This window comes from Coptis chinensis, chromosome 2 (assembly GCF_015680905.1).
Source record: "Coptis chinensis isolate HL-2020 chromosome 2, ASM1568090v1, whole genome shotgun sequence".
Taxonomy (NCBI): domain Eukaryota; kingdom Viridiplantae; phylum Streptophyta; class Magnoliopsida; order Ranunculales; family Ranunculaceae; genus Coptis; species Coptis chinensis.
Window position 1 is genome coordinate 58,507,500 of NC_141457.1, and position 23,585 is coordinate 58,531,084.

The 23,585-nt window shown below is 35.1% G+C and overlaps 2 protein-coding genes across 5 annotated transcripts; both read right to left on the reverse strand.

Moving 5' to 3' along the window:
- Positions 1-384: 384 nt before the first annotated feature.
- Positions 385-3,572, reverse strand: LOC147516832 (UPF0481 protein At3g47200-like). Of its 3 annotated transcripts, none has more exons than XM_086589317.1 (3): positions 3,203-3,395; positions 2,480-2,557; positions 385-1,922 (listed from the first exon to the last, which is right to left on the reverse strand). In XM_086589317.1, exon 3 carries the CDS (start codon positions 1,865-1,867, stop codon positions 521-523), a length of 1,347 nt encoding a protein of 448 aa, XP_086445443.1. In that variant the 5' UTR covers positions 1,868-1,922; positions 2,480-2,557; positions 3,203-3,395; the 3' UTR covers positions 385-520. The 3 variants fall into 3 exon arrangements, with proteins under 3 accessions (XP_086445443.1, XP_086445442.1, XP_086445441.1); XM_086589316.1 differs by having other exon boundaries at positions 2,480-2,716; positions 3,203-3,368; XM_086589315.1 differs by lacking the exon at positions 2,480-2,557 and having other exon boundaries at positions 3,203-3,572.
- A 909-nt stretch (positions 3,573-4,481) lies between these two features.
- Positions 4,482-15,633, reverse strand: ALDH22A1 (aldehyde dehydrogenase 22A1). Of its 2 annotated transcripts, none has more exons than XM_086589322.1 (15): positions 14,846-15,633; positions 14,725-14,768; positions 14,552-14,653; positions 14,354-14,481; positions 11,505-11,627; positions 9,865-10,018; positions 9,506-9,609; positions 9,278-9,356; positions 7,685-7,780; positions 7,445-7,582; positions 6,394-6,609; positions 6,119-6,310; positions 5,268-5,411; positions 5,012-5,182; positions 4,482-4,873 (listed from the first exon to the last, which is right to left on the reverse strand). In XM_086589322.1, the coding sequence occupies exons 1-14, from the start codon at positions 14,955-14,957 to the stop codon at positions 5,027-5,029; spliced, it is 1,788 nt and encodes a 595-aa protein (XP_086445448.1). In that variant the 5' UTR covers positions 14,958-15,633; the 3' UTR covers positions 4,482-4,873; positions 5,012-5,026. The 2 variants fall into 2 exon arrangements, with proteins under 2 accessions (XP_086445448.1, XP_086445450.1); XM_086589324.1 differs by having other exon boundaries at positions 4,482-4,868; positions 14,846-15,301.
- Positions 15,634-23,585: the final 7,952 nt, after the last annotated feature.

Below are 23,585 nucleotides of genomic sequence, written 5' to 3' on the forward strand. Positions count from 1 at the left end.
TTGAGGGAAATAGGGAAAGCTGAATATTTAAAAATCTCAATTTAATTCCTTGGGAAACCTTTCTCAATTTCATTCCTTAGGGAACCCATTCTTCATTGATCATCGCAAGGTCTCTTGTCCTTGCGATTTTTATATTTCTGCATATGCATGGAAGCGACATGAGAGTATACGGTCTGTATATAAATGCTAATTGCTAATTGCTAATTTGCTATGCATGTTCATAAGTTACTACAGTTGTACATCCTCGTATACCTAAAATATCTTTGGTCAGATCACTCAAACCAGCCAGATACTTCCATTTTTGTAATGTGTTTTCTTCGCATCTTACTCAGTTTTCAAAATTAAAAATGAAAACAGGAATATATATAGTTAAACGCTGATAACTCAACTTGAAACATCCATGATACTGTATCATCCGTGTATCTTAAGTTTCCAATATCCATCCTGAGCAAGGCAATCACAACATACAATATGAATCACAAATTCCGTACATATCATTCGATAACAACATAAGAAATAACTAGGAATTATGAACAACGAAAGAAAGCATGCCAAATAGAGTCGCTGTGAAGGTAAGAAAAATTATCAAAATCGCACCAACAAACGAAATGATCGCCCATGGATTGTGGAAATAGTCACGCTTCAGAGTCGCTTGCCAGGCATGCCAGGTCACCTCACAATATTCATTCACTTCATCGCAGAGAACTGAATAATAGTAATTAACCAGGGTAACCTCACTGCAGAGCTTATTGAACAAGATGGATACATCTTCGTCGTCCCCTAAACAGTTTGTGATGATTTTATAACGGCGTAGAATCCTCACATCATTAGGTGAGTTAATGAGGTTGTCCATAAAAAAGGCGTAAGATGTAATATATGTAGAGCGCCCGGCATAGCACTGCTCTGATGCAATAAGGTTACGCAAAAGAGTGTCTGTTTGGTCTTGAATAAGTATAGGAGGGATTTCCATTACCCCATCAACAAATTTGATATCTACAAAACTACCTGTCGTACTGCCTTTCTTGAATTTAACTCCGGCCTGACGAAGTTCAGTCACACATGGTATATGTTTCAACTCCACTTTCTTTTTTGTTTCTTGTTGATGTTGAGGCAAAGCAGGATGGAATGTCTTGCTAAATAAATCAAGTAAATGCTTTCCATGACAACTGTAGTACTTTTGAAGAGCGTCCTCGCCATCCCTCGGCATCAATTGATTGAAGAAACGGAGTGTGAGCTTATTAAGCGAATGCCCACCTAAACTTTCCTTGACAACTTCGAATAGGCAGTCAAGAACAATCATAGGAAGTTGGTTTTCAAGTAATATCAGGTCACGAACCACACTCGGCATGCCCCAGATATTATTAAATATGGTATCATTGTTTCGATACTTCGCCACCCCAGCGCTTTTGCCAAAAAGCTCAAGAATGAATAAACCATCAACTACCATCATTTCTATGAATTTGTCCCTATCAAGGTGATCAGTGGGTTCAGAGTAGCACTTACGAGCCTTTTCTTCTAATTTACCAATAGATTCAACGCACTCCGCCAATTTGGTCTCAAGTGATGTTGTTCGAGAGAGAAGCACATGCATATATCGCAACTTATGGTCTTCCATGGCTTGCAAGGCTAGTTTTGCAGTGTGAAAAGGGCCGATGGACACCATCTCAGGCGTGTATGCATATTCATTTACTTTACGAAACTTCTCGTGTACTTTGTAGATGCAACAAGATTTCCCAGATGGTGAAGGAGACACTTTATCAAGCTTTATCTTAATAGAAGCAGCTAGAACTTTGTTAAGTTCACTGATTTGGATTAAAACATGGTCTCTTCCATTCTGTTCGTTCATGTCAGCACCATTCTCTGCCATTCTCTTACAAGGCTATATACCCCTCCTGTTAATGAACTCCTTGGATGATTAACACCTGAAAAGAAGATTAAAGTTGGTACGATAGCAAAAGAACTAGCAACATGCAAACCAGTAATTCAATGTAAATTTTAACCCGTAAATACAATTGAAGCCATAAAATCCCAGTCTAAGAAATTGTAAACTAATATTTGGTAAATTTCTTCCCCTGCACTCCAACTAGTGGTATCACTGGTATGTCTCTCTGAAGATAATCACCAAATATTAGGTGAATCGCTATTCTTGGGCCACCATGTTCTAATCTGGTATTCTAATGACTTCAATATATGGCGGAAAAAGGCTTTGAGTTGCAACAGGCATCCAGCTAGATAACCCTTTTCCATACCATTATATGTGAAGCTAATTATTGGACGACACTAGCTATCTTATATGTGAAGCTACACTTGACAGATTCAAACTGATTAAGAGAAGAAGAATACATGCAAGATAAAGAAAACTACAAGCAACTCATCACAACCTCCATAAAAGATCACATAATTATAAAGGTTCACATATAGGATCAATGAAAGATGAGCCTCTATAACTGAACATAAGAAAATGGAATCTAAGCCTCACCGTGCTCTTGATCGAGAACCCGGATTGCTGTGAGAAAGATGGTTCTATAGATGCAAGAGCCTTTATGAAGATGGGTGCCTATCGACAAAAAGAGACTTTGTGGATGAGCCGGGGGAAGAACCTTTAGATGCAAGAGACCGATTCAATAGGAGATTTCGAGGCTAAAAAGACTTTCCCTTGGTGGAAGAGCCAGAAGCACCGGACAAGATCTTTCAGGGTCTCCTTCCTTCAAGTATACTGAGAGATTCGTATCTCAAAGACGTGTGGACATTCAGTTCATATGATATTGACACTCAGATTTAGCATGTGGGTGGACATTCAGTTCATCTTCTTCATTCAAGTTTATATCATAAATAAGTATAGAGTAATTTATGCGGGCTTCACTTTACTACAAAGTTGACCCAAATTAACCATGGTAACACTGTGAAGTCAACCAAATAATGACCATTTAGAGGTTTATTACCCACCCTCTTGGTTTTCTAATCCACCAGAGAAAACCAATCTGATTGAGTGATTGGTCACTTCTGGCAACTACTTGATCTGTTTAAACTTTATAACTAATGAAACTTCATGAGCAAGCTCTTGTAGTATCAGTAGTAGCTGTTAACACGTATGTCTCTGCTTTTGTAGTTTAATTCGAGTTCTTTCTGCAATTATATCATCTTAATAACTAAATAAGAATACAAGCAATCATAGAGAGAAGAAAGCAGAAGTATAACAAACCTGAGATAAGTAGAAACTTGTCCCAGATAAAGAAACTTATCTCCTAACTCACTTTGCAATTGGGACTCCAGATGCTACATGAGAAGTGATAGAGTTAAAGAAAGGAGGAAAACAATCAGAAGTTGCAGTTCAGACGCAAGACGCGTTTAAGCTAATTTTCCAAGTCAAACAAGTGATTTCACTATTACAGTGTGAAATTGTAAATCCATTTTCTGTTTTTTTATCTTCTGTTGTTTCTTTCATGTACAGTTTCCATGCCGACTTGCTAAAAAGTTTGGGTCCACCATGGGAGAGGTCCACTGTGGGAGAGGTGCCAATGCATTAGAGCATTCCCAATGAAAGCGAGAGTTTTTCACCTCTATGTAGGCGTGAGGCTGTCCAATGCAAAGGTGAGTTTGAATATCGAATGGAATGTTTGATTCCGTCTGAATGAAAAAATCGAAAAAGCGCGCTGGACGGAATGTAACATCCCGTCCGAAGTAAAAAAAAAAAACTGAAAAAACACGCAAGACGTCCGGAAAAAAAAACCAAAAAAATTAAAAAAAAACACACGAGACGGAATAAAACATCCTGTCCGAAGTTCACAACTCTGCCCTACTTTCTCGGTAGCAACTGCTATTATCGTTTTCACTTAGTCACAACTAACCGACTTTGTCACCTTTACATGGCAAGGTTTTTTTTCCCAAAAAACGGTAAAAATTGTCAATTTCCCTCCATAGAAACTGTGATTGGATATGCTCTTAAAATGAACTTAGATTTCACCGAACTACCGAGTTATTACTTGTTAGAGGCGACCAAAGCCTGAAAACTTTACCTACATTTACGGATGCATGGTTGCTGAAGTTTGCACCTTATTTCATAAAGAGATTGTGAACAATCAAGTTTCATCACGCACTTAATCACGATTTGCGTGCAGATATATGCACTTAATCAAGTTTCATTAGTGATAATAACTTTTACTAATCTATTTAACAATTTGATCAGACTTACATGTCCAGTTCACATTTTCTCAAAATTGGCCATTCTGCCACGAGACTATGGTTCTTAATCAGGTGGTGGTATTTATATATCGTATTGCCATGAAATGCGAACAGTGAAAATATCAGTCTCTAACTGAGGAAAACTTAGCTACTTGCTGTCTATTTTGGCTGCTTCACTGTTGGGCTCTTCTTCCGGAACCGAGTCCAATTTATTAATTTCATCTAAACCCCATATTGTATCTAACACTTCGTTCTCATCCATGTTTTCTTAAGATAAAGAAAGGAAGTGGAGAAGAAGAAAAGGAAAGAGATGGTTTCAACTTTTACACGACAAATGAGAATCCTGAAATCATTCTTAAGTACTGCCTTAACAGAGCCGAAAAAGAACTGAAAAATTGGATTCATGCAGCTGCTCTAAAAATGTAAGAGGGAAAGAATGAAGCAAAGGACATTAGGTTTACAATTCTACTATCTACAACTCTTACATCATTTTGGTGTTTCCTTCAACTCTTGCACAACAATTAAACCAAAAGGGAGTACAAAAATAATTCCATCAGCAACTTCTTCTTTTGAGAAGCTACTCTTGTGGTGTAAAACAGATCCTTATAAGAATAGGCCCTGAAGACAGGTGCAGGCCAATTCTCCAGCTACGGGTTACGCATCAAGGTTTGGGGAGCAGGCCTTTCCTACACTGCAACAAACAGTGTAGCAAAGTATGAATGCTTTAAAGAACAAACAGGAGCAAGCAATTCGATATTGATGATTGCAAAATTTTGCTGCAACTAATTAGCAAGTCTAGAAATATATTGAACAATGTTAGTGATCTAACCATTAAATGTAGCATTCATTGGTTTCTTCTCACACCACTAGCAGGAGTATTGTGGTCAGTAACAATCTTTAAGACATTAACCAATGCTCGCAATCGATCCCATATATTCAATCCATAAAGTGCTTCGACAAGTGACTCCTGAAACTCGAAGCAGTTTTCTGCAACAGGATACTATTTGGGGTTGGGGGAGATACATCAGTAAGAGAGAAAATATCCATATAGCCATATAAGAAAAGGAAAGTTTTCTATAGAACACCTGAAGTGGCTTTGGAATCTTGGTTTTGATGTATGGCCACCATCTATCCTCTACAACCGATTTCACGAGACAACAAGCACGCAATCCTTCTATTCCAGCAAATCTTCCGAATCCGCTGTGTTTCACACCACCAAATGGCAGCGACTGAAACAGAATAAATGGATATGATTAGTTCAATGCAATTAGGTTGAAGAATATGTACTTGAGATTTTGCAATTAATAAAGGTTGGGGAACCATAAACCCTAGTTATTTCAAAAAAAAAAAAAAAAAGAAGGTCGAAGAATATATCAAGTATGCTTTAAAACCATCCTGCAGATAGCTGGACTTGGGTAAGACACAAGGAATGTTTAGTAAAACCAAATATCAGAAAGGAAAAGAACTGAACTGGTTTTCAAAATCTAATGCACCAGCCCCATAGCAGTACCAACCAAAGAAGGAAACAAACAAAAAAAATGGTCCACGACTTCCCTGAACTTCTTTTATCTTAGCAAATAGATGTAAATAAAAGGAAAGGCTTGTGCATCAGCTAAATAAATTCCTATTGCTGTCATTTAGCTAAGATTTTCACCAGACACTTTTGCTATGTAGCAAATATTATATTCAATAACATACTCAGAGTAACATGCTGCATCACCTCATGGGAATGATGACAGCTTACCAACCAGAAGACAGTCACGATCTAAACTGTAGGTAAGCTTGCCGTGGACTTGCAAACAATCACACTGGAACTGCTATGGTACTATGACAGGTTAGCGGAACGACTCAATCAGAGATGAACGGTATGTATCAACTTAAAGACTTATGCTGTATGAGACACGTTTAAATGAAACCCTACTGAAGAGAAGAACACCTGACACATGTAGTTTGATGCAAAGTCATTGATTGCAGCAACGCCACAATGTATCTGAGAAGCCATCTCTTTAGCACGATGCTGATTGCCAGAAAATACAGCACAACCAAGGCCAAAATTTGAATCATTTGCAAGCATAATAGCTTCTTCATCAGAACTGAACTTCATTATAGGTATAATTGGTCCAAAAGTCTGCAAAAAGCAATCAATGTTTCTCAATTTTTTGTGCATATGACTTATAACAAAGAAAGATTTATTATGTAACAATAAACTACCTCTTCTTGCATCAACTTCATCGTGTGGTCAACATTTACTAGTACCGTAGGTGGAAAGAACTGATCCACTGCATCTTCACCCAAATTGCCAAAGCTTCCGCGTCCAACAATTTCGGCCCCTTTGTCTAAAGCATCATTCACAAGACTTTGAAGTCTCTCAGCATGGCCTTGCATACATATGGCACCCATATCATACTTCCCACTGAGAGGAGGACCCTGTACGTTAAGTTGATAGATAAGAGTAATAGAATTTAAGTGAAGCCGTGAAGGCAGCTAATTAACTGCAAGTTATGCTAATGCAGACTGGCATCCCTATAGTGTTTGACCTCTGAACCATGATGTTGTACGTAAGAATCACAATATATTGCTAAGTAGTGGGCAATAACAAAATTACTTTATGGCCAAACCATAGTTTCGTCTTGCTTTAGCTGAGACATCTATTCTCCATTGCGACGTGATTCATATAGGTACACAATCTAATCATGTGGCAGAAATTATACGCAATTTATTTATTGAGCCTCTGTGCATATAGAATGTTGAAATATATCTTGTAAGGGAGTTATACATAAAGATCTAGATCCTCAAATCTTAATCTCACGTGTCCATCGTGTCTGTACACCAGAACCATTGGCATTCCTCAATTGCAATGCAAGCATCTCCTAACATGACTTGTGCTCGTCTGCATGTACAGCCCCCTATTGGCTTATACCGTAGTTTGCTTTAGTGGAAGATGCTCCTTGCAAACGCTTATATTTTGCTAAGCGAGAGAGGTATAGTCAAGTTTATGATGTATGTGTTTGCCCCCTCTTCATCTTTGCAAATGACATTCTCAATCATCTGAATGGCATTAAGATGCCTGAGACGCTTCGTAGTTAAATTGGAAATCCGTTGCTAGTCGGTCCAGGAGCGACTATAGAGCAGGCCTAGTCAGTTGGGGATTAATTAGGCAATTCTCCAAAATAACAGATTTTCCTCTCTGCTAGGTAACACATATACTATTTATGATTAATGACAATACTATTATAACAGAATTCAGAAGGTACATACTTACAGCAGAAACAGATTTTACGATTTTGACTACTTGTGCAACAAATGACGAATAAACATCCCGATGAACATAAAACCTCTCAGCACCAGCACAATTCTGTCCACTTGATTGAAGAGCAGCCCTAACCGCAATTTGTGCAACCTGTTGATTGAAGAGATTTCATGAAGCATAAGTAGAACAATAAAACAGTTAGGTTATATAATAGAACATTTCAGAAATTTAAGTTTAGGTCATATTTCATACATGAGGAACATCAACATCTTCACAGACAATAAATGCATCTTTTCCACCAAGCTCTAGGGTAACAGGTATTAACGTCTCCGAAGCACTTCTCATGATCTGGACAGAAACATGAACTGTTAAATTATCAACAGTACCAGCGACCAAATTACAACCAAAATTCCAAAAACTTATTGACTAGCATCATTTTGATCAGAAGTTAGATGGGTATAGAAGAATAGTGATGACTGCTCGACATTAGCATATCATGTTTTAGCTGTAAAACCATCATTTGTTTGATGTTCTGTACTTCTGTTCATACATAGTAACTTGGGGATATTTAGGAAGGAAGAACAAAATCTTTGTGAAGCAATGAAGCCTATATCAATGGGTGGACATTTTCTGAACAGCTTAGTACAGGTGGAAATTGGGGTTAAAACTACAAAAATAGATATAGCATGTCAGAAGCCAAGACAAAAGAGGAAATAAGAAAAACACTCGTGGTTCTTTTTTCTTTCTCTTTCTTGCGTGATTACGTAATGCCAACTATTTAAAGAAGGTTCATCTTTCCATCACACGTTAAGCAACTTCTACATTAAGGTGAGCCATTTACACAGTGCATACCCGAAATTCATGTTGCTGTCTGATAACATATCATTCTTGGGTATAAGAATAAAATGAAAACAGCCAAATGCAAATCAATAGGCTTTTCTTTTTGGTTCCTTTTTCTCTTTCTCTTTCTTGTATGTGTGTCTGACTTAGAAACCTAAAGCGTAGGGACACTATACCGCTCACACACTTAATTTGCGCACTGACGCTTTCGTTTCAAATTCGGTTGGAAAACGCACTCCAAAGTTAACAAAGCGGCGCTTTGTTGTGTTGGGAATCGTGAGTTCTATAAATCCCACTGCAAACAGCTGTAATATGACATCTTGTGACAGCCTAAATATGGAGAACGGTGATTTAACTCTTCTTTTTGGGACTTGTGAGAAACCTTTAGCAAACAATAACTATTATTTAGTATTTATTACTGCAATCACCAGTGCAATACCAACTCACACCAAAATAACTGTAATTGATTCTTGCAGCACACAATCCCAACGTCTTTCTTAATTTGACCCAAAAGTCAATCATTCAAATCCTTGGAAAATATAGCAGTTGAACAACTATTTCGTACTTTAAGATGGTGTAAACTTCTTTTTGATTTTATAAAACTCAAAATTTAAATACACGTGTACACTCTCAAGGCGCTTTGAATATTGAGAATTTTTAAGGTTAGGCGCTCGGGCTCATGCTCACGCTCTTACTCTATGCTTTAATTGCTAAGGTGTCTGAGCACAACTAACGGCAGCATTAAGTCATTTTCATTTTTACTGGATGAATCCATGGCGAGTCAAAGGGTCGACTCGCAGCTCTGCGCCCCGATTTGCACTTTTCCATTAGTCTAAATTAGTTAATTTACCGAAAAAGAAAACAGAACTGACAAAGTACAGTATCGCTGAAACTGTCTTTATAAAACTCTTTACTAGAAAATTTTGATCAACAGAATAGTAGGATGCTGTGCTTTAAAAATGAAGGAAATGAACTTTTAATGACAACTGTTACAGCAGACCTTACCATCTTTCCCACGCCAGGTGATCCAACAAATATGATTTTGTCAACTGAAGACACAAGTGCTTCTCCGGTTTCAGCAAATCTAGCACAGGTATATTTACCATTGCAATTAAAAAACCAAAGGGGGAGAGAGAGAGAGAGAGAGAGAGAGAGAGAGAGAGAGAGAGAGAGAGAGAGAGAGAGAGAGAGAGAGAGACTATTAACCCAAAACAAGATGAGAGATCTATTTACCCTGTTATTACGTGGACCAGATTATCAGGAGCTCCAACGGCAGCAAGAGCTGCTTGAATGATACGGAAATAGAAACAGCCAGACCAACTTGCATGTTCTGAAACCTACATGTACAGGCATTTAAGTTTTTATCCAATTAGCGGACCTCTAGACCACAAACTTCCCAAATAGAACCTAAATGTTTGAACGAAACAATAATCTAGGACTTATATCACTGCCTCACATACTTGTTAAACATATACCAGGTACCAAGCAAAGATGCTAATGTTTACAAAAATAGCTTGTCAAAAATGAAGATAGAACCTAAGTTCTTACTCTTCAAGGAGGTAGTTATTCTAACAATTATAAATATTAAATACCTTAATTACAATGCCATTTCCAGAAAATACTGCAGCCAGCATTGGATTAAAGATGTTATGGAATGGATAATTCCATGAAACAATTGCGCCTATTACTCCAAGGGGATGAAACTCCACTCTTGATTTCTTGTGCAACATTGACCTTCCAGAAGACCTGGATAATACCAAAAGAATGGTAAGAAAGACCCTGTCTTTTTTAATTTTGTTTTCTGTCAACATTTTTGCAACGTTCAAATGTAGAAACATACCGCAAAGTATGTTAATAATTTGAAGGGACACAAACTTTTAGGAATCAAGTGTAATAAAAGCTACGCAAACCCAACATGTAACTTTGGCGATATATTGGAACTACCTAATTGATCATTTAGGATCGTACAAGATTTTGACACATGTTTTATATCAACAATAACGTCGAAAAAACTTAACCGTCCATATGGACTTAGTTACATGTTTATGTTGCCGTGCAAGTTTGATTTGAAGATACCGTAACAAAAGACTAAATATAAAGACACGAAAAAAATATCAATATCTCAATATCCCATAATGTATGTATTAGAATATTAGATAACTTTAGTTTGGATTTACTCTTCATTAGCATTCAATAGAATTTTCAATTTCGAATTCTAAAGTAATAAAAGGCCTAAAGTTTCACATTTGATTTCAAAGAGAGTTACAATTTTTTGTGAAAGTGATCTTCCCGGCATAGAGAGATCATCTTCACCAAAAAGTCAAAAATCAGCTCATCCGAAATTTGTTACCTAGTCAAAGGATTGTTCTCACCTTTTAGATTTACCCATTTTTTTTCAGCTAAAAATATCACTAATTTTGAGAAGATATAAAACCAAAAGAGGGTTTGGGCGGGCACGGGGACCAAGGAAAGTGGTACAAACGAAGAGCACATTACAAAGTTGCACTACCAAGGAAGTCCAAATGATCATCAATTCTAGGAATTTAATTCCCATTAAGGTCGGCACCACCAAAGCCAAATCAAATAGGAGTCCTTGATATCAATTATGATGCGATCCACGTCTCTCTCTCGTGATCAAAATCTACTTGCGCAATGGCAACTAAAGGGAATTTCTAAACCCTTGTATTCAGTGGTAGACCTGCATTGGACCCAGGATGGGAGACGTCCCACACACCATCTTTGGGACTAAAAGAATTGCTATGGTTATAAATAGTTTCTGGGCCAAGAATATTAGTTGGGCATAATATAAGCATTACGTTTGTGGAGTTATTGATGAAGAACCAGGTAGAACTTTGGATAAAAGATATGTGGAGATCTCAAGGCCATGTAGGAGACCTGCGTGAAAGACCGCCACTAGACAAGTTTCTAGCTCTTTTCACTCTTTCCTTAACTTGTTTCTCTAAAAGAAACCTAAGAAGTATACCACGCTGAAACATGAGAAAAATCACTCTCGAAAATCATCAAAAAATATGAGAACCACAATGTATATTGAGAATTTGAGACTCATTGAGATTGGCAGCTTTGCCGACTTCAGGAAACAATATCCAATGATTCTACAAGAAATGTAAAGAAAGAAAGAGACTTGAAAAAGGAGGGAGGGCTGAGATATAGTATTAGATACTAAAAGTTATAACCTGTCAGATGCATTTAAAAGACAAAATATAAAGGACACCTGTATTCTGGCTTCAGCCAGCGCTCGCCTTCTGCAAGAAGCCAAGTGAGCTTCTCACAAGTCGTCATTATCTCCCCTAGAGAAGCATCCACCATCGTTTTCCCAGTATCCCTTGAAGACAACCTGTTCAATTTGAATCATTTTCTTAGTCTATACGTACGCCATTTAAAAGATTTTGCCACGAAATGAACAAATAAATGACCAGATATGCACTAATTTGTTTTTCTTACCTTCTTTCGGTCGGTAAAACAGGTTATATTGATCGAACACAGTGTGTGGAACACACAACAACCCAACATACATTGAAGTTGCATTAAAGCTGTCCCACTCAACCACAATGTTATCAAATCGGGACTGACCCATAGTGAACACACAACAACCCAACATACATTGAAGTTGCATTAAAGCTGTCCCACTCAACCACAATGTTATCAAATCGGGACTGACCCAAGCCGAAAGACTAGTTTTGCCATTTCAAATGGTACGCTGCAAGTCACAAAAATTTTCCTTCAAAGCCCAAGCCAAGCATTAACTTGTGGTACAGTAAATCTTCTATGTTTCACAATTGACATCGAATCCTAGAATGCTATCATTATACCATGCCATTGAATCGTGAAACTACTTCATACTTCCATCTCTCTACTTGTGCTTTTGATATGCTTAGTTGGTCAAATTGTCTCATCCAATTTCCATTAACTTAGACCATGCTAATCCAACCTAATGATATATAGTAGACCAGTCCAAGGCTTACACGTCTTGTATTGGACAAATGGGGCAAGTGATCTGTGGGCCGTGGCGCATGGGCATATTGCATTATTTGCATACTTAAACTCGATTCAACAATCAGGACTATATTATTCTAGTTTTATCATTACTGAGGATAAATCTTTGTATATTCCTACAAAGAAAACAAGATACTATGAGTTGAGGATAATACAGCGAAGACGCAGTAAAGGTAAAACAGACAAGGAAGGGACAAAAGGAAACAAAGCAGAAGGTAAAACAGGATTCTTTTAACTATATCCCTCATTTGAACGCATATGGTTCAAGAACCAACGCTGTCCAAAATTGAGCACAGATAGAATACCCCTCTGTAATGGTGAGGTGATAAATATTTGCATAAAAACGATAAAAACTATAGATCTGTGGTCCATGTTTGAAGCCTGTAAATAGTCAAATCCTTGACCAAGAAGCTTCCCTAAAAAAATCACCTCTGCTGCAAATGTTTGAAGGTATAAATATGCATGAGCATATTGGTGAATGGTTATGGTTGACAGGTTGAGACATGAAATGAAGATTGATTTGATTGCTTCCAGCAACCTATACAACTTCCCTATAAAACTTCCACATGACCATCAACCATGGGAACTTCACTCCAAATATGGAAAAAAACACAATAATTGATCATATCTAATGGGTAGTGGGTGATAAGACTCAGAGTTTAAGCCTAGAACTTTCACATACTTCTGAAGGCTTTCACCATCAATTATTGCCTTCATGAACTTACTACTACCAATTAATAGAAACCAGAGTAAAGTCCCAAGTCCTCCAGCTCTCTTATTCTGAGCCTTATCAACTACAGTATAGCATAACAACCAGGAAAGACACAAGAATTGTGCTCCTAAAACATTCAGCCACTTACTCCCATTTTCTTTTTGCTCGATAAGTCACTATTCTATTAATGAAAAAAGAAGACAGCGAATAAAAAGTATGTCATTTGGTCATTTGGGAGTCCTCCACTTTATATAAATTGGAGGCCTACCAACAAAATGTTACTCCACAATTGGGTAGCGGCGTAGAGCATCAGCCTAAAAGTTGATCTCCCTCCATGTAAAAGAAATGACAACACGATTGAAGGATCCAAGAACCTGGCATCATCTGCTCCTTAGCTCCCAAGGGATCTCCTAACAACCAAAAACATGAACTGTAAGCAGTAGAGTCGGCTCCTATCCATGGGTTCAACCAGCCCTCACTTACAGCTCTTTCTGCACATGCAATTATAGCATAATGGTTCCAATACTTGTGCATTTTCCTCTTTAAAAATAAAAATGATTCCAATACCTGCAGGTCCAGGGCTTAGATTCAGCCACTTGCGCCGAGGTGTTTAACTCATTTTCCACTGAATATGCTATTACACATTGTGCATGCATCCAGTGCTTACAAAAACACATTGATGAGCACGCCGCGTGCCTCAACGCCTTGTACAGAAAAACGCATTGAGCACAAGACCCTTGCAACTTAGTTTTTTTTCTTTCAATCTTTTACTTTTTCTCCTCACAACCACCCTCATTCTTTGTTCAAAAGACAAAGCACCTTATTCACATAGAAAGTTGTTCAATTTCAAAATAAAACCATAAAGCACCTTATGACTGAGGCGCACCTTAAGCCTCTAGGAGGCTGGAGGCCTAGCTCCTTGAGGTTTTTATTTGTTATTTTAAACCTTGCATGCATCTATTCCTTTCGTGTTAAACACATTCTGTTCCAACACAGACTACACAAATTTTCTATTCTTTCCTTTTATACAGAAGGACAGCATACCCATTTCAAACATATGTCGATCTCACAACACTCAACAAACTCATATCTTTCTTTTCTTTTCGCAAGGTATTAGTACATAGTTTACCATGTATTATCTGTTCTTTCCCTTCCAACTGAGATTCGGTTTTAGGACTTATAATGTCAGAGAGAAATATTCTTTATCAGTTAATTTCTGATGCATATTATAGGACATTCTATACCATGGCTTTTGATGAATCGAAAATTGGAGTTAAAATCAGTCTTCAACATCCAATAACAGTGTACAAAGTAACATAGTTTTTCATAAATACTTATGAACGATCACCACTTACTCGCATATGAGTTCTTGATTGTCAATAATATACTTGAGAAGTATCCGCAAAAACTGGCGTCTCTGCTTGAAGCTACTCTTTGCCCATAACTGTTGCGCCTTCCTGGCCTGTGCCACATGCTCCTTAACCTGACCAGATAAATTTCATCAGCTAGTGTGAGATGGTAGATAAAAACAGGTTTAAGTTTCCAAAAACAACCTCTTCAGACGTCAATGCAGGGAAAAATCCAAGATATTTCATCGTTGCGGGTTCATAACACTGCACCCTGTCTAACTGTACTGCCTTTCCTCTCCTCGGAATCTACATCAAAAAACAAATATAAGCAAGAAACCAAATTGCTCCAAATGTTAAACAAACTACTACTCACTCACATAAATGTAACTATCTTCCTTAGTCTGACTCCCATCATCCAACACTGGGCAATTAAATCAAAGTCAACAATTCATATAAATTTATAATAATTAAGATAATAATAATAATAATAATAATTACCGTCAGAAGCGTCAACGTCAATTGACGGAACATTGGGAGGAATAAGCATTAATAAGAATTTGCAGATCGCTAATGCGAATATAATAACGACAAGTGGAAACCAGAATGCCATTTGTTTTGAAAAACCAGATCTTCTTCACTCTTCACTCACTCTTTTATATATTTATAGTGTAACTTCTGTTGTTTTAACTTTATGTGGGTAGCTCTAGTCACCTAGTTTTCCCTCTCCACTTAATTAGGGGACCTCGTTTGTTTTGCGGTGCCCATCAGTTTATTAATCTTTTTCCTAGTTCAAACTTCAAAATAGTTTATGATGTGAAGGTATGTGATTAATGTTTGTTCGCTGGGTTTCTCATCACTTAATTAGGGCAATAAAAGTGCCCTTTCTTCTCAATCTAGGCAAAACACTCAATTTTGACCAATTCAACAGAAATTTGATATTTTTGCCCTTGTCCATGTCCAGACAAATAATTCTCTCTCCAACAGAAAAAAAAAAAAAAACATTTCTCTCTCCTCTCTCTCCTTGTCTTCTTTGATGTGACCTTGTCTCTTGCTCATCACCACACGATATTGTTGAGATATGTGTGGTTGTTTGGAACTGTTGGATCTCAACAAATTCAAAATAAAACCACAACTCTCTCTTCTCTAACACTCTTTCTTCTCTTTCTCTAACACTCTTCACGCACAGTCCATTAAGTAGCAATACATTAAAACAACGTCAGCAACTTTGAACAAATTTTGATGTGAATTGTTTTTATGAAAAATCACAAGAATTTCTTAAAAGCAACTAAATTAAGGACTTTTCTGAACACTGATTTATATAATATCAAACTTAATTACAATCATTTATATAATATCAAACTCTAAATACACTGAAATCCAATTGAAAACAAAATAAAACATAGAAGATTTAAGGGAACCAGGATTTAAAGTCTTAATAAACTAAACCAGGATCTAAGAATGTATTGAAACTAAGTACAAAATGTATTGAAAAATTCCATCTTACAAAGATTTAAAGTAAAAAACTACCACCACCAGATCAGTACCAAAAACCATAAAAGTAGCTGACTTATAGTTTTAAAGTAACTACTGTATTAACACGTATATTACTACAAGAGAAACTTAGCCCAAAATTAACTTAAAAAACACAAGCTAATTGCTTAACAAATATCATCTGTAAGTGAGAAACAAATTCTTCAGTGTGTAACTCACATATCAAAAAATTACAATTTGGTAAAAATATATATATCATCCATATATGAGAAACAGATTCCTCAACCTATATATATATATATATATATATATATATATATATATATATATATATATATATATATATATATATATATATATATATATATAAATTACATTTCAATAAAATTTAACAAATTAAATAGAAAACAATGAAATTAAAATTAATAAAATCACCATCAATTCAGTACCATATTAACACATTTCTTCTAAGAGAAACTCAGTTCAACATATACTGAAAAATCACACATTTGGTCAACAAAAATCATATGTAAGTGACAAACAATTTCTCATTATATAACTCACATATTAAAAAATCACCAACAGTTGGATTACGAAAACTACTCAAGTAGCTGACATAAAGTTTAAAAGTAAGTACCACTTTAAACATTGCATCCAATCGAAATTTACTCCAAAATATATTTAAAAAATACAAGTTTATTTTTCACTATATATCATATAAAAGTGACAAATATACTCTTCAATCAGTAACTCACACTTTAAAATTTTACATTTCAGTTCAACTTAATAAATTTTTAAAAACAAACAAATTTTTTTTAAAAATAATAATATCACCAACGATTGAGTACCAAAAGCTATTAAAGTAGTTGACAAATGGTTTGAAAGAAACTATCATATCAATAAATTGTATCCGAGAAAAACTTAGCCCCAAATGTACTGAAAAAGAACAAGTTCATCATTTAACCAATATCATATATAAATGACAAACAAGTTCCGTAGTATGTAACTCACAAATAAACAAACTACATTTTAGTAAACTTAATATAAAATTAAAATAACAAAAGATACACAAGTTAACTAAGTACTAAATATACAATTAAAATAGCAAACATGTGGTTTGAAAGTCACTACCATATTAATACATTACATCCAAAAGAAATTTAGCCCAAAATATCTTTAAAAAGTATAAGTTTATTTTTATATATATCATTTATCAAATGGAAGTGACAAACATATTCTTCAATTCGTAACTCACAGTTAAAAAAATTGCATTTCAGTGAAACTTAGTAATTTTTTTTATAAAAAAAAAATAGTAACATAAATAATAATAATATCACCAATGATTGAGTACCAAAAACTACTTAAGTAGCTGACATATAGTTTGAAAAAAACTACCATATCAGTACATTGAGAAACTTAGCCTCATATGTACTGAAAAAGAACAAGTGCACCATTTAACCCATATCATATATGAATGACAAACAAATTATGGGTTATTCATATATGATGCCCTAATCCCAAATTATGGGTCAACAAATGGCTTATTCCACTAAAGGCCATTGTTGTACTACTGCCCTAATCCCAAATTACATGTGTTATGTTTATGGGCTCCATATTATATGCTTGTTGATCTCCCCGTGTTTAAGATATCGAATGCTCGTTGATTAAGTCAAGTTATTGACAACTACATTAATCAACTTCTTATGTCCTTGAGTAGTACCACTCAACCTCATTGTCATGTCGGATTAAATCCACCTGCAGGGTTTACATGACAATCCTTATGAGCTCCTCAAGGGGACATCATCAACCCGACTTCCTGCGGGTCACAGATTTCTTCTATAATCAACAGCACACCTTACATACAATGCCATTACCTAATCCATCGAGTTTGTTAATTCACAAATGAATCTCACTCATTGATGATTTAAACCAATGTACAATACACATAAGTGCTCGTTATTATATCTGGATTAAGAGGACAAGCATCCATAATAACAGAGGTGTTTGTTCTTTTATATAGTCAGTATAAAGAGAAACAATCTCACTTGGTCATGTTCAATACACACAAAGTGTACTAGTATAATCCTATAGTCAAGATAGACTAATACCAGGTTATACTACAATCGTACCAATGGTTTGTCCAAATCCATCTAGGTTGTGAACGTTTACTTATACTTTATAAGGTACTGATGATATGATCTTCTGTGTGTCACTACACACCATATCATCTACAACATAAAGTATTAGATGCATATATATAACTAATAACATATATAATATGCATAACATTTGCCCATATGATTCTTATTCAAAATATAAAGAATTAGAGTTATTACAAAAGTAATGCTTTTAGTATATAGCCCTATCAGTTACAACATATAAAGTGGACATCAAATGAAAATTTTAACAATAGAAAATGGGTTTTGTTGTTGACGTACCTGATCAAATCCACGTTGTCGAGTAGGAACACTGTTGCCACCTAAATTTCTCGGTCCATTACATGGTAAAACACCTCAATGAAGACCTGTTAGGACTCTAAGATAATATGTAATGTAATCTAAAAACAAAAAATAAAAAAAATAGCGTAACATGTGAATTAAAGTGAGGGAAGAGATAAAGATTGAAACTTTGGGTTTCATTGAGAAGTTCTTCTTCTGTTTTCTGTCTAAATTAATTAACTTAATGAATATGCATGATTTAAGAACATCAAAGAAAATAAAAAATTTGTTATCACGACAGTGCATATGCTTTACCTTTCTATTATCTAATGAGTAAATTATTTTGGTATGTAGGAGCAGAGATATGACATCAAACAATTCACTCTTCTTCAAGCTTTATAATAGATACTTCCAAATATCAATTAAAAACCAAAACAACCACAAATAATCATGCATAACAACCACAAATAATCATTTTATACTTCCAAATATAACATAAAGATGCATGTATTCTTTCGACTTCTACTTGAACCATAGGAATGATTTTTTTTTTTTACTTAATTCCAAGTTACCGTATAATGATTGCACTTAATATCAGATTTCATAAGCTTACTAAGATACACCTATGAATACATATATGTGTACTATGCTATTATGTAACGGTATACCATGTAGTGTGCTGAGTTTTGTTGATTGCCTATTACCATCATATCCTTGTATCAGTCATCTTATGAAAATAAATGACATTCGCTAATTTGAATTGTCTTCTAAAAAATCCCTTGAGACTTATATTTTCCTTCTTAGATACCTGATGGCCTAGTGATAGAAATGCTTTGTTATACTCTTGACTACTGAAGCATGCCCAAAAGTTGCTACATGTCTTAAAAGTATTCATCATAAAATGACATAAATAGCATGCCATATGCTCTAGTGAGAATTCAGTTCCAATGTATATAACTAACCAACTTCAGTCATTAGCAAATTACTCCTCCAAAACCGTGAATATTATGTCTAGATATGTGTAATATCTGCTTATAGGATAGTTTTAATCCACTTACTTTCTGTGAAATATTTAAAGAAAATAATAGTAAATGTAATCGATCTCACCAAAACTTCCAGCTACTGAACAAAACCTTATTTAGCCCCCTCTAACATGTGCTTGGTTGATCATATTCATCGTCATCATATGATCTGCATAATATAAAAATAGTGATCAAGATCAAAGAATTGATCAATTGAGAAATGTCTTTCATTTGAAGCTTTTCTAAATATAAATTTTAATATAATCTAATAGACTAATAGTAAAGGGGAAAAAAGAAGTAGGAATAAAACAAATATGATATGTTTATTATCAACCTACTACTATGTAAATGAGACATTGATGGATCTGATGAAGACATAAATATGATATCCTACTTCATGAGGATTGCATCAATATGAACAAATATGAGTATTTGGAAAAGGCTTACTAAAAGATATAGCCAGGGGAGCCACAAAAACTAAACAATTCTTCGTGGAACTCCATTAAACCTAACCGGAGCACCTACACATGCTCATCATTTCAACCATCCTTTACTAAAGATCCTCTCTCAGAATCTAATTTGAAATATCCACCCATCCGTTCTTTGAAATAAAAAGAAAATTTCTTATATCTCTGTTTACATCAAGCCTCCATTTTACAGTAGCAAGCTCTATCGTAATGTGTATCCATTTAGATCATTCTGAAACATTGTACTTTCAGGCTACTATGAATTATGCATACATGCCCATGCTAGAATCAATTAAGAAATTAAGAAATGGCCAACTGATATGACTCGTTTTCACATGCACCATTATGAGATCTAATCCGACATGTTTGGAAATTAAGTGAGACTAACTTGACCTATGTATCAGGAGCCATTCATGTCTTCCACAATATAAACTGAAAGCGAAGGAAGATTAACTAACAATTTAGCGACCTTTCTGTACATGAAGGTGAAACCTAATCTGATACATAGATGATACCAAAACAAAAACCAAATCTGAATTTTGTTTAACTATATATATCATATCATAAAGGACTATTGCTTGAATTTCATTTCTAAGTTTATCTGCAGAGATCTTTTCAGACTGCATACCAGTGTCCTAGGTCCCCTAACCAATTCACATAATGCAATAGCATGGGAAGAAAACTAAACAAAAACTAAACTATGGCTTTGTTAGATTTCAAATAAACTAAAATCATTACTGCAAGGTATCTCAATTTTAACTTGATATCATTGCTAAACATGCTTTAGAATGTTGAACTTATTAGCCGTTTCTACAAATATACTAAAGTGGATTAAGGGTATCTGTTAGAGTTCTATCTGAGTCATTCGCTACAAAGTACTTTCTCTACATATAAATTAGTACAAGCAGTGAAAGAAAGAAATGCAGGGTGCATATAATAATGACACAACAAATATAAAGCTTTTCAATCTTTGAAAGGAAGCACTTGAGTACCATTGTCACCTACAACACATAACTTGCTATTGAATTCTTTCTGGGATGTCAAGAGAGGGAAAGAAATTCTACCTTCAGTTTTTAGGCACTACACATACAAAAATATATTGTTCTATTTGTAAAAGTCCCCATTGAGATTTGAAGAGCTTGAGTACCATTTCCACCTACATTGGATCGCATAGAAATAAATGCAAAATAAAAGGAGAAATTAGTTATCACAGCTAACTCAATCAACCATGTATAACTACTCATTTCCATCTTAATATGTCTCAAATATTAGTGTCAATAATTAAAACTATTTTACAACCTCATTTTATATGGAAATTACCTAACATTTATCTTTAAAGCTATCTCTTAAATAGAAAATATAGCGAGTTCAAAAAAAAATCTATGTAGAGAGAAGAGAAACCATCCATCTTAGTGATGAAGAAGATCTTTGTTTACGCCTTGTAAATCAATGCCCTAATGGAGAAGCAATACCTGCTAAATGTGGTTTGAGGTTCATGCCAAATGTGGCAATTAGCCACTCTAAAAGTTCGATAAATACTTTGTCAATTTCACTCTTATAACTCATAGAATCTCATGATTGCAAAATACCTACAAAAACAAAATAGCAGCTTCAGTTAGTTAGGCATGTAGTAAAAAACTATTTCCACCAAAATAAAAAAATAAAAAAAAATGACTATAAGAATAATTATAGGCCTGCTCGTAAAGTTATACCCAATTAAAATACACCCTCATGCACAATGAAAGAGATAGTTATTGTCAGTTCTATTGAGGTGAAGCACTACTGGTGGAAATAGTAAGGTTTAACTATTAAGAATAACTACTAAGAATTTAAATCATGTTGCTACTCAAAACTCCATTTCCAAGTGACTTTGATATAGCTTGCTTTCCTAGTCTTGGATTAAATGTGAAATTGCAGGTTGGAGCCCTGCAAGTAGGAAGTATAACTAATACAATAATCTCCTTTTAGGATATGTTTCATTTTACCCTTTTTTACCACAGGTTTACAACTGAATTTTCTAGATCTACTTACACTCAGTCAGGTACAACCTTGTATCCTAACTCAACAAATTAAACTATCTTTTCTAGTCCATTAGTTCTACTTTAACTTCTCTTCAACACTCTCGTGTGAATTTTGCCAAACAACCGAATACAATTTTGAAGGTTTTATATATATATATCCTTGGGTATATACAAATAGGGGAAAAAACCGTTATTGCCAAATAAATTCTAGTGAATTAAAGAGGACAAAGAGAATACCTTGATGCTAGACCAATTTGAGAAATGTGGCATCATTTGAGAAAAAAAAGGTGCTGACGTGTTTCACTGGGAGCATTTTCCACTACTTATCTTTCTCTTCAGAGCAAGAACTCTACCTACGGTATAAGATTGAAGACTACTTTGATTTTCTGAATAATACCTAAGAAAAAGAGAATCATAGAAATCAACATTTAGCAATTCTAAAGAATTATATAACCTTGACAAATTCCTAATTGATGAGATAACCCCTTTGGACACGTACATTATCGCCTTTCCATTATCATAGCTTTCATTTGATTTACTATGATCAAACGAACCTGCAATAACACCAAAAACATTATTGTCATCAATAACCAATGTAGAAAATTTGTTCGATTAGTTTGTCTTTTCATGTACATACATTTGACTGTTTATTTATTTGTAAGGAATCTACATGCCACTTGTGTCATCACAACCATGCAACAAAAAAAAAAAACAATGGCATCAAGAGAAGAAATGGATACATAAAGCTATCAATAAAAGGTGTGAATATCAGAGAGCACAAATATAGTAGGAAAAAGTATAATGACATAGTAATTAACAGGTTAATGTGTCATTTGTAAGAAATTCAAAAAATGGTTGAAGTCAGAGAGAATCGAACTAACTAAAATACATGGAACCAATTCATTGACAGAAGCACATCCTTTCAGCACACTCACCGGAATTGGAAGCTTGATACTACAAATTAATTTCTACCTCTGTCGGGCCATCAAGATCAGTGACTGCAATATCGGTGTAGTTCTTTGTATTAGAAAAAGTAGAACTCATAGGACTTCTCTGGACAGAAGACAATAATATTACCTAGATCGCCTCCAAATTTTTTAATTCCCAGAAATTTGGGTAAAAGAAAAAGATAAAAAAACATTTCGTCAAAACTCAAAACCCCACCCCAACCTTGCTTTCTAAGATACATCAACTTGCAATTTGCCTTGGACATAAGCTCATCCACAACAACGTATGTAGAGGTTTCCAACTTAATCATGTGTATATCAAGATAACAACTTCAAGGTCCCATGACTCAAATTGAGATTCTGAAACACAATATCAATATCATCAACACATCATCAAGAACACAACTGAAGGATAAGCCGCAGTCAATCAAAACTTTATAATATATGCGGAGCTGCGAGCTTGTAAATGGACTAAAACTTTCTTCTAGTTATGCACAATCGTTTGTGTAGTATAGCCCAAAAAATGGACTAATACCATAAAGGAAAGAAAAAGAGCAGTGGCAAAGTTCCATTACGACCAATTTAAGGAAAACCGGCCAAATCCACATAGTAATCATAGCGAAACAATCAAATATCCCTAGCAACAAATAACTTTAATTTAGTGGGTATATTCTCATCATGAACTTTAGTGCTAATTTTTTTTTTCTAAGTAAGAAAATATTGTATTGATGAGAGTAAAAACAGAAGAGAGGAGAAGGTACATGTGTATCCTATAGTCCACTGTAACAGTGGCATTACTAGGAGTTTTAGTCAAATCTAAAGTAAACTTGTTGTGGAACCTCCCATGTGGTA

Coding starts and splice junctions, on each gene's coding strand:
- LOC147516832 (XM_086589315.1), bottom strand. CDS start 1,867: ATGGCAGAGAATGGTGCTGACATGAACGAACAGAATGGAAGAGACCAT.
- ALDH22A1 (XM_086589322.1), bottom strand. CDS start 14,957: ATGGCATTCTGGTTTCCACTTGTCGTTATTATATTCGCATTAGCGATC. Junction 14,482..14,551: donor CTGCATTGACGTCTGAAGAG/GTTGTTTTTGGA, acceptor TTATCTGGTCAG/GTTAAGGAGCATGTGGCACA. Junction 11,628..14,353: donor AATCAAGAACTCATATGCGA/GTAAGTGGTGAT, acceptor CAAATTGAACAG/GTTGTCTTCAAGGGATACTG.